This window comes from Rhinoraja longicauda, chromosome 14 (assembly GCF_053455715.1).
Source record: "Rhinoraja longicauda isolate Sanriku21f chromosome 14, sRhiLon1.1, whole genome shotgun sequence".
Classification (NCBI taxonomy): Eukaryota; Metazoa; Chordata; class Chondrichthyes; order Rajiformes; family Arhynchobatidae; genus Rhinoraja; species Rhinoraja longicauda.
The window spans coordinates 31,884,708-31,896,873 of NC_135966.1; the positions used below are offsets into that span (position 1 = coordinate 31,884,708).

The following is a 12,166-nucleotide window of genomic DNA, read 5'->3' on the forward strand; positions in this document are numbered from 1 at the left end:
TATTGGGTACCAACCCGAAATGTTGCCTGTCCATTTCCTCCATGGATGCTGCCTGACCTGCTGAGTTTAGTTTAGTGATACAGTTTGGCCCACCGAGTCCGCGCCGACCAACAATCATCTGTACACTCGTTCTATCCTATACACCAGGACCCCTAGTCAGGATCAAACCCAGGTCTCTGCAACTCTACCGCTGCAGCACTGTGCCACCCTGATACTCCAGCACGTTGTGTTTTGCTCAAATGGACAGGCAACAGTTTGGGTCAAGACCCATCATTGGACTGAAAAACTGTTGCCTTCTGTCCCAAGGGATCAGCGATCATCGTTCTGGACTGATGACATATGATGAAGAAATTATAGAAAGTCACATCTATTACAGGGCAGAGAAATGCTGGGTGGAAATTGGTTCTGAGATGCACCAGAAGGAAATAACATAGACATACAGAATGTTGTAGGACATTGTCAAATGATAAAGCATTTAAATTCTAAGATGGTGCAATCAGCTCTGTGGCATCTACTTTCTGCCTCTTGCGAATCTTTTTTTTTCTACTCTTGTGAATGTGTTCATGTGTGCTGTGAGCAGCCAGACTATGTGCATTGTGCATGGCACACAGTTAAAATTAAAATAGTCCTGGAAAGTGATCAGAATGGGCAGCACAGAGAGGTAAACAAGGTTAACATAGCAAGGGAATGATATTTCATCAGAGTTTACTTTAATTTGGCGTGGAAACAGGCCCTTCGGACCTCCCTGTCTGCGCCGATCAACAATCACCCTATACTAGTTCTACATTAGGACAATTTACAGAAATCAATTAACCTGCAAACCTCCACTTCTTAAGAATGTGGGAGGAAACTGGAGCACCCGGAGAAAACCCATGTGGTCACGGGGAGAACGTACAAACTCCTACAGACAGCACCCGTAGTTAGGATCGAACTTGGGCGCTGTAAGGCAGCAACTCTACCGCTGTGGCACTGTGCCGCCCAGTTGCTGAGCTAGGGAAGGGCTGATTTTGGTCTAACAATGGTTAACAAATTTAAGCAAATGGCTTTGGGAGAATGGGACTGTATTTTTTTTTACGTGCTATCTCATGCAGGAGTTGACCTGAATTGGTAGATCCGTGGCAGTGTACTGATTGTGTCACAGGACCAATAATTCAGAAAGAGCTCAGACTCAATTGCTGCAATTGAGGAATTAATCTGGTTTCGACAAATCTTCAAAGTTGAGGAATACACAAGATTAAAAGATGATCTAATTGAAGTATTCTCAAGGCCCTTGAAGGATTTGAGACTGGAATATAGCAGAAAATACAGGCTCTCGCTCCTGTATTTAGACAAGGAAAACGCCTGATCAGCCAGTAATCAAGTTACTGCACTTTCTCGTTATCCTGTATCTGTACACTGTGGATGGCTCGATTGTAGTCATGTATTGTCTTTCCACTAACTGGTTAGCACACACCAAAAGCGAAACTAAACTAACTAAACTAGAGATCAAGACTATTAATTTGGAGAATAAATTAATCCCACCATGACAGATGTTCTCAGAGAGACACAAGGAACTGCAGATGCTGGTTTACCAAAAAAGATTCAAAGTGCTGGAGTATGGTTCAGTGGCACTTTATTGTCACTTGTGCCTGAATAAAGTGAGTTATTTTGGCATAAGGTTGAGTGATAATCCTACTGTACATTAGGTACAATCATACTGAGTAACTCAGCGGGCTAGGCAGCATCTCTTGAGAACATGCATAAGCCATATGACATAGCAGAAATGGGCCATTCGGCCCCTCGAGTCTGTCCCACCATTCAATCATGGCTAATCTATTTTTCCCCCTCAAACCCATTCTCCTGCCTTGTCCCCATAACCTTTGATGCCCTTACTAATCAAGAACCATTCAATTTCAACTTTAAAAATACCCAATGACTTGGCCTCCACAGCCGTCTGTGGCGATGAATTCCACAGATTCACCACCCACTGGCTACAGATAGGTGACGTTTTGGGTCAGGATCCTTCCTCAAATGTTATATTTCAATTCAAGTAGTTTGATAAAACTGAATCTGCAAGTAATAGTGACCATGGGATTGTGTCATTGGCACTACACTGCCGAATTACCGTAGATTGCAATTCTCTCGAATTGATTCAGACCCACACCCTCAACAGATATGAGCAAGGCCATGTAAGTTGTAACTAATTGCTGAATTTAGAAGCTTGATTATGTTCTGTATTTCATAAACTTGCCTTTTCCCCATATTGAATTCCTGTAAAAGAAAATGTAAAACAATCGGGTATCTTAAATTAATTTGTAAACATTGAACTGAGTGCCAGCTTTGAGTCTTTACATGGTACTGGAGTGTTTGTTGTAGCTGTTGAGTCTGCATTGATGAATGGATTTCTGTAGCCTGACTGACAGGGAATTTATTGAACATGTGCTCAGGTTACAAGGATGTTTAGTTCTGTCTGCTCTGAAATTCTTAAGCAAGATGAACAACGTGTTTACAGATGTCTTTGGGGGATGTCATCAACACTACATCATAAATCGATGAGCAAACATACAAAGTGCTGGAGGAACCTAGTGAGACAGGAGGCAACTGCGGAGGGAATGAACGGACCACATTTCGGGCTGGGACCCTTCCTCAGACCCCTGAGAGTGTTGAGTTCATTTTTCACTTCCCTGCCACAGGAAATATGTCATAAGCTGGAATGAGCATAAAAGAGCATTTACAAGAATGTTGGCAGGACTCAAGCTCCTGAGTTATCGGAGAGGTTGGGCAGGTTAGGGCTTTATTATTTGTAGTGTAGGAGACAGAAGGGTGACCATGAATTAGTCATAGAGTCATACAGGACCAAACAGGCCCTTCAGCCCAATATGCCCATGCTGACCGAGATACTCCATTTACATTAGCCCCGCCAGCCTGCATTTGGCCCATATATATATCGCTCTAAATCTTTCCTATCCACGAATCATGTCCAAATGTCTTTTAAATGCCATTATAGTAACTGTCTCAACTACCACCTCCGGCAGCGCATTCGATATACCCACGACCATCTGTGTTAAAGAGTTGTCCCTCAGGTTCCTATTAAATGTTACCCCACTCACCTTGAATCTATGTCCTTTAGTTCTTGATTCCTCCGCTTTACTTGACTCCTCTGGGTAAAATGCTCTGTGTATTCACCCTATCTATTCCCCTCATGATTTTATAAAACTCTATAAGATCAGCCCTCAGCTTCCTGTGCTCCAAGGAATAAAATCCTAGCCTGCTAAACCTCTCCCGATAGCTCAGGCCCTCAAGCCCTGGCAACATCCTTGTAAATCTTCTCTGTGCTCTATCCAGCTTAACAACATCCTTCTTATGGCATCCAGCTTAACCACATCCTTCCTATAGTGGATAAAATCATAACGGGATAATCATAATCATAATTTACCAGGGAAGGGGGAATCAAAAACTATAGGGCATCGGTTTAAGGTAAGAGGGGAATGATTTAAAAGGGACATCAGGGGCACTAATATCTTGTACAACTGCAGCATAAGGCCCAAACCCCTGCATTCTGGAAACACAGGGCACTGCAGAAGTTGGAATCTTGAACAAAACAAAATGCTGAAGGAACTCAGCAGGTCAGGCAGCATTTCGATCAGTCTGAAAAAGGGTCCTGATCCAAAATGTCACTTTTCCACTCCCTCACCTGCTGAGTTCCTCTAGCACTTTGTGTTTTGCTCAAGATTCCAGCATCTGCAGTTTCTTGTGGCTCCATGAAGGCATAGAGAACAGTGAGATACTGGAGAGAGCGGATGTCATAGGACGGCACAGTAACAGTAATGGCAGCGCCAGAGATCGGGTTCCATCCTGACTATGGGTGCTATCTGTACGGAGTATGTACGTTCTCCCTGTGACCGCTTGGGTTTTCTTTGGGTGCTCCGGTTTCCGTCCACATTACGAAGACGTACAGGTTTGTAGGTTAAGTAGCTTTGGTAAAAATTGTAAATTCTCCCTGGTGTGTAGGATAGGCTAATGTATAGGGATTGCTGGTTGGTGCGAACTCGGTGATCTGAAGGGTCTGTTTCCACGCTGTTTGTCTAAACTAAACTAAAGACATAGAATAGGACAGCACAGGAACAGGCCCTTCAGCCCAAATATGATGCCAAGCTAAACTAATCTGTTCTGCCTGCACTGACTCCATATCCCTCCTGTAACAATGAACAACTGTGCATCTTCTCTGAACAGGTAGAATGTAAGGTTCTAAACTATTGGGAAGCAAATTTACAGGGAAACTGCAGAGATGTTCAAAAGCCACAATGAGGTGACAATGAGGAACTTCAACTTGCCAGTGACTGGGATAGCAGTAACTATGGGACAGAGAGGAGGAAGATTTTCTGAAATGTTTGCGTTTCAAGCTGGACTTTCCGGATATCAGCCAGGTGAAGTTTGGACGAGCAGCAGCTGAGAGCTATTTAGAAAACAGCAGTCATTATATCAAAAGGTTTACAATATGCTGAAAGGGATGTAGATGACTAAGGAAAAACAAAATCAATTGGAGGAGGATTGCGATCAGATCTGGACCAAAGTAAACTCATCAAAGTGTGACAGGCAAAACTATAATTCAACATTGATTAAGCGAGAGCCAGGCTTATCCCACGAAGCTCAGACGGAAGGAATATAAAAGCTTTAAAACAGTCATTAAAAGGCTCTTTAGGCGTGTGAAGAGAAAAAGGACTGTAACGGGAGGAGGGGGGGGGGGGGGGGGGGGCGAACAAAGGCCAAAAAGGAACCCTTCTCATTGAGACAGAGGGCAAGACCAGTGCTCTGAATTAATAATTTACGTCAGCTTTACTAAGATGCTGTGAGTGGAATCTCAGCAAAGGGAGAAGTAGTTGTGATCTGGATGGGCTAAAAATCACTAGGGATGGATCTAAAATGTGCACAAATCATCCACTCCTGATGGGATGCAAGGCTGGCACTGAGGAAGTAAGAGGGGAAGTTGCCGAGGCTCTGGCTGCATGTCTGTAAATGCATGGTTGAAGGGCTTGAAAATCCCAAACATTGCAATCCTCTTTAAACTTTAGAGATACAGTGCAGAAATGGGCCCTTTGGCCCACTGAGTCCACGCCGACTGACGATCACCCCGTACACTAGCACTATCCTACACACTAGGGATAATTTATAATTTTACAGAAGTCAATTAATCTATAACCTGTACGTCTTTGGAGCGTGGGAGGAAACCGGAGCACCCGGAAAAACCCCACGTGGTGACAAGAATGTTCAACCTCCATTTCAAGCAGCACCCGTAGTCAGGATCAAACCCAGGTTTCTGTCGTTGTAAGGCAGTAGCTCTACCGCTGCGTCACTGTGCCGCCCCACTTGTCTTGTTTAGATAAGGGATACAAGCGGTACAGAAGAATCCGTTTAACCTGATGGGGGTCTTGAGACGATAATCAGGCATGTAGTTAGCAATCACCTGGATCAGGTTGATGTGACAAAGCCAATGTGGGTTTATTAAAGGCAATTTGTGTTCAACTATACTATGGTAGTGAATAGCAGATTTTCTGAACTGTTGGATGTTATATCTGTTTATGCCCCCAACAAAAGAACAGAGAACAGCCCACAATGTCTGTGCCGAACATGATTAAACAAATCTCCTCTGCCTGGATGTGATCCATATCCCTCCATTCCCTGTATGTCTGCTTGCCTATCTAAAAGCCTCTTAAATGCTACCATCGTATCTGCTTCCACCACCTACACACTTTACTTCACCTTTTATTTTGACGGTATTATAAATTTTCCAGTGATTCCGTTGTTTAAAGGAAGCATGAGAACTAAGGAATTGTGATGGAAAGGGAGCCTGGAAACCAGGAAGTCAGCAGACATTGTGGGCCGAAGGGTCTGTGCCTGTACTATAATATTCTATGTTCTCTGGTAGAGGCTAGAGGCTGTGCTCTAAGGATGTCCAACTCTTCGGATAGCCGATTATCAGAGTTTATTGCAAAGCTAATCCAGCACAAAATGTACTTTGGCGGCAGCAGCCTGGCAGATTTTACAGACTATTGGATGTTATTCCTAATACTCCAACACTCTACTTCTTCTTAGATGTTATGCAATAATTTCTCCAGCGAGCTCATTGTTTAATGACTGTAGAGGAAGTGGGCCCCTCTTAATTTAAAGGGAGTACACATTCTGCACTGAATACAGTACGCTTGCCTTTACAGGTCATTGAGTGGAAGAGTCAGGAAGTCATGGTACGGCTTTATTGGCTGTATTTAGAGTATGTGGTTTTGGTCACCCCATTACAGGCAGGAGATGGAGTCTTTGGAATAATGCCTACAGTAGGGGATATTAACTACAGGGAGACATTGGACAGAATTGGATTGTCTTCACTGGAACGCCGGAGGTTGCGGGGAGACCTGATAGACGTTTATAAAATTATTAGATGCTTAGATGGGGTTAACTGATGAGACGTGAAAGGAAGTGAAAGAATAAAGTACATTGAACAACCATCATAGTGCAGAGTCCATGATGGTTTGGTTGGTTGTGCAGGTTCAGGTGCCTGGTGGTTGCTGGGAAGAAGCTGTTCTTGAACCTGGATGTCACGGTTCTAAGGTTCCTGTACCACCTTCCCAATGGCAGCTGGGAGATGAGAGTGTGGCCTGGATGGTGTGGGTCTGTGATGATGTTTGCTGCCATCTTGAGGCAGTGTCTCCTGTAGGCAGGGCACTTTGAGAATGTTTTGTTTATCGACAGTGACTAAAGTTCATTCTCTCTTCTTTCTCCAGGGGATGTGGTAGATATTTATCAGCGGGAGTTCCTAGCATTACGTGACAGACTCCATGCAGCTGAGCAAGAGAACATCAAACGATCTAAGGAACTGAACGTGGTTTTAGACGAGATCAAGCGAACCATTGCCGAGAAACAAACTCTGAGAGACGTCAACAGAACCTGGAGCGACCTTTCAGGTACCCCGCGCTTTACAGTGGGCCTACACTATATTAGATGTTCACAACACTAGGGCGGCACAGTGGTGCAGCTGGTAGAACTGTTGCCTCGTAGCGCCAGACCCCGGGTTCCATCCTGCCCTCGGGTGCTTTCCGAGTGGCGTTTGCACGTTCTAGTAACTGTGTAGGTTTCCTCCAGGTACTCCGGTTTCCTCCCACATCTCAAAGACTTGCAGGTTTGTAGGTTTATTTGGCCCTCTGTAAAATTCCCCCTAGTGTGTAGGTAGTGGATGTGAGCGTGGGTAACATGGAACTAGCGTGAACATTCGATCAATGGTCGGCTTGGACTCGTGGTGCCGAAGGGCCTCTTTCCATGCTATATCTCTAAACTAAACATCAATTTGCAAGCAGTTCATAGAGTCACAGAATCATACAGCGTGGAAACAGGCCCTTAGGCACAACTAGCCCACGCAGGCCAACTTGCCCCATCTACACTACTAGCCCCACCTGCCCGCCCTTGACACATAACCCTCTAAACCTATCCTATCCATGTACCTGTTCAAATGTCTCTTAAACATTGTGAGAGTACCTGCCTCGACTACTTCCTCTGGTAGCTCACGCCATGAAAGTGGAGTGGAAAGAATGAGCCAAAATATTTCATGGGTCACCAAACAGAGATTGGATTTGAGGAGATCTGTTAACTTGTACGGTTTTGGGCATAGACCATTGAAAAGCACTGGAATAGCCCACAATGTTTGTGCCCAACACGATGCCAAGGCAGACTGCACGTGATTCACTCGCTGCATATCCATGTACTATCTAAAAGACTCTTAAATATCACCATTGTATCTGCCTACACCACCATCCCTGGCAGCATGTTCCAGGAACTCTCTGAAAAAAAACTTGCCCACACATTTTCTTTAAACTTTGCCCCTCTCACCTTAAAACTATGCCCTCTAGTCTTTGACAGTTCTATCCTGGGAAAAATTATATTAAAATAATTTTTCCATTTAACAATGTTGCAAACTTGTACAGCTCAACAAACAAGTAACTTTTACCAATCATAATATTTATAGGTAGTTGGTAGTTCAGAACTGCTCTCTAGTTGTGGTAGGATGGTTCAGTTGCCTGATAACAGCTGAGAAGAAACTGTCCCTGAATCTGGAGGTGTGCGTTTTCACACTTCTATACCTCTTGCCTGATGGGAGAGGGGAGAAGAGGGAATGACTGGGGTGTGACTCGTTAGATCAGTCTGAAGAAGGTTCTCGACCCGAAACGTCACCCATTCCTTCTGTCTGGAAATGCTGTCTGACCCTATCTGAATAATATTTATTGATCCACTTGACTTGAATAATCAAAATACCCTAAAGTATCTTTGGGCGGCACAGAGGCACAATGGTAGAGTTGCTGCCTTACAACGCTTATAGGGCCAGAGACCCAGGTTCGATCCTGGCTAAGGGTGCTTGTCTGCATGGAGTCTGTACCTTCTCCCCATGACTGCTTGGGATTTCTCCGAGATCTTTGGTTTCCTCCCACACTCCAAAGATGTGCAGGTTAGTAGGTTAATTTGCTTGATATAAGTGTAAATTGTCCCTTGTATGTGTGGGATAGTGTTAATGTGCGGGGATCGCTGGTCGGTGTGGATTCGGTGAGCCAAAGAGCCTGTTTCCGCGCTGTATCTCTAAACTAAACTATTGTGACAACATAAGAGACTGCAGATTCTGAAATCTTGAGCCAAAAAACAAACTGTTGTAGGAAATGAACAGGTCAGGCATCATCTGTGGAGGGAAATGGACAAACAACATTTCGGGTTGGGATCCTTCAAACTTAAACGTGTGCCCAAAGTATTGTGTGTTTCCTTTAGAAAAGAAAACACAAAGTTCTGAAGTAACTCTGGCTCAGGCAGCATCTCTGGAGAACATGGATAGGTAATGTTTCGCGTTGAGCCCTGTTTCGTTTAGGTGTGATTTTGTGAGGCATTAATGTGCTAACATCATTAAGGTGTAAGAAATTGTTCGGAACAGTAAGATGCTATTAAGCTCAACAAGCTGAGCTTTTTCTCATTATAGACAACATTCTGGCAAGGCTGTCGATTGTCACAAGCACATTTTATGCCAACAATTTCAGAGATCTTCCCTGTTAATTTATTCCATTTGTTTACTCCCTGGGAGGAAACAGTTCCACATGACTTCACTGAATCATACCCTTGTAAACAGTGTTTGAAAAGGTTGTTCCAAGTAAGTTTTCTTCTTGCCAGTGAGCTTTAACATTTAAACATAACTTTAAAAAATGTTCCACAAAGAAAACCAATGATAGAAACTTAATTCTAATAGGTAACTCTGCATTAGTGATAATTTTTCAAAACTCTTTAGATTCTGGAGTAGTTCCTGAGGATTGGAGGGTAGCTAATGTAACCCCACTTTTTAAAAAGGGAGGGAGAGAGAAAACGGGGAATTATAGACCAGTTAGCCTAACATCGGTAGTGGGGAAAATGCTAGAGTCAGTTATTAAAGATGTGATAGCATCACATTTGGAAAGTGGTGAAATCATCGGACAAAGTCAGCATGGATTTATGAAAGGCAAATCATGCCTGACGAATCTTATAGAATTTTTCGAGGATGTAACTAGTAGAGTGTATAAGGGAGAACCAGTCGATGTGTTATATCTGGACTTTCAGAAGGCCTTCGACAAGGTCCCACATAGGAGATTGGGGTACAAACTTAAAGCACACGGTATTGGGGGTTCAGTGTTGAGGTGGATAGAGAATTGGTTGGCAGACAGGAAGCAAAGAGTAGGAATAAACGGGTCCTTTTCGGAATGGCAGGCAGTGACTAGTGGGGTACCGCAAGGCTCAGTGCTGGGACCCAAGTTATTTACAATATATATTAATGATTTGGACGAGGGAATTGAATGCAATATCTCTAAGTTTGCCGATGACACGAAGCTGGGTGGCAGTGTTAGCTGTGAGGAGGATGCTAGGAGGCTGCAGAGTGACTTGGATAGATTAGGAGAGTGGGCAAATGCATGGCAGATGCAATATAATGTGGATAAATGTGAGGTTATCCACTTTGGCGGCAAGAACAGGAAAGCAGAGTATTACCTGAATGGTGGCTAATTAGGAAAAGGGGAGATGCAACGTGACCTGGGTGTCATGGTGCACCAGTCATTGAAAGCAAGCGTGCAGGTGCAGCAGGCAGTGAAGAAAGCGAATGGTATGTTAGCATTCATAGCAAGAGGATTTGAGTTTAGGAGCAGGGAGGTTCTGCTGCAGTTGTACAGGGCCTTGGTGAGACCGCACCTGGAGAATTGTGTACAGTTTTGGTCTCCTAATCTGAGGAAAGACATTCTAGCCTTAGAGGGAGTACAGAGAAGGTTCACCAGATTGATCCCTGGGATGGCAGGACTTTCATATGAAGAAAGACTGGATAGACTAGGCTTATACTCACTGAAATTTAGAAGACTGAGGGGGGATCTTATTGAAATATATAAAATTCTTAAGGGGTTGGAGAGGCTAGATGCGGGAAGATTGTTCCTGATGTTGGGGAAGTCCAGAACCAGGGGTCACAGCTTAAGGATAAGGGGGAAGTCTTTTAGGACCGAGATGAGAAAACATTTCTTCACACAGAGAGTGGTGAGTCTGTGGAATTCTCTGCCACAGAAGGTAGTTGAAGCCAGTTCATTGGCTATATTTAAGAGAGAGTTAAATGTGGCCCTTGTGGCTAAAGGGATCAGGGGGTATGGAGAGAAGGCAGGTACAGGTTACTGAGCTGGATGATCAGCCATGATCATATTGAATGGCGGTGCAGGCTCGAAGGGCCGAATGGCCTACTCCTGCACCCATTTTCTACGTTTCTATGTTTCTATGATATTTGGAACTTAAACAATGGGGCTCTGAGGGAGAAGTAAGATTATTTAAATGCATTGCCACTTACTCCCTGGGGTTTTTAATTATTTTGTAAGAATCAATTCATGATGCAGCTTTGCAGAACTTTGATCAGGCCGCATTTGGAGTATTGCATTCGGTTGTGGTCACCACAATACAGGAAGGATGTGGAAGGTTTGGAGAGGGCGCAGAGAAGGTTTGCTAGAATTATGCCTGGATTAGGGGGTATCGGTTACAGGGAGAGGTTGGACAGACTTGGATTGTTTTATTTGGAATATCGGAGGTTGAGGGGAGACTTGATAGAAAGTCTATAAAATTGTGAGACGCATCGATTGACAGTCAGAACTTTTTTCACTGGGTAGAAATGTCTAACACAAGGGAGCATAGCTATAAGATGAGAGGTGGAAAGTTTAATGGAGATGTACGGGGCAAGTTTTATTTACACAGAGAGTGGTGGGGGCCTGGAACACACTCCTAGGGGTAGTGGTGGAAGCATATATGATAGTGGCGTTTAAGAGGCTTTTAGATAGCCACATGGAAATGCAAGGAATAGAGGGATATGGATCATGTACAGGCAGATGAGATCAGTTTAACTTGGCACAAACATTGTGGGTTCAAGGACCCGTTCCTGTGCTGTACTGTTCTCTGTCCTATGATACTCGGCATTACAAACATAGGGTAGAAACAAGAAACTACAGTTATTGGTTTGCACAAAAGGACACAAAATGCTGGAGTAACTCCGTGGTTCAGTCAGTCTTAAGAAGGGTTTCTCCCCGGAATGTCACTTATCCAGATTCTCCAGAGATGCTGCCTGACCCGCTGAGTTACTCCAGCACTTTGTGTCCTTTTATATAAAGATATGGGTTAGGAGCTGGAGGGTCAACTTTGCTCCTCAAGCCTGCTGCACCATTTGACAAGATCATTGTTGAAATGCTTTTACTCCACATTCTTGTACCTGCGGTAATTTTCTTAACCCGATACTTATCCATCTTTCTATTCTGGACTCGAGGGACTGAACTACCGGGAGGTTGGGCAGGCTGGGACATTACTTCTTGAGACAGAGGGTTGACCGTATTGAGGCATGTAAAATCATAAGGGGGATAGAGAGAGTGAATGCACAGAATATTTTTCTGAGAATTGGGAAATCAAGAATGAGAGCATATAGGTTTACGGTGTAGCGAGGAAACCTCATGGGGCAGCTTTTTCACACAGAGGGTGGTGGGTATATGGAAATAGCTGCCAGTGGAGGGAGTTGAAACAGGTACTATAATTGCACTTAAAAGTCCTATGGCAGGTACATGGATAGGAAAGGTTTAGAGGGACATGAGTCAAATGTAAGAAATGGATTAGCTTAGATGGGGCACTTGCG

General features: G+C 44.0%; 1 protein-coding gene across 1 annotated transcript in view; it reads left to right on the forward strand.

The window, feature by feature from the left end:
• mgat4b (alpha-1,3-mannosyl-glycoprotein 4-beta-N-acetylglucosaminyltransferase B) overlaps positions 1 to 12,166 on the forward strand; it is a 133,260-nt gene that overhangs the window by 54,975 nt on the left and 66,119 nt on the right. The window contains exon 2 of the mRNA XM_078411664.1: positions 6,756 to 6,935. Coding sequence (XP_078267790.1) covers positions 6,756 to 6,935 — 180 coding nt within the window. The remainder of the gene's footprint in view (positions 1 to 6,755; positions 6,936 to 12,166) is intronic.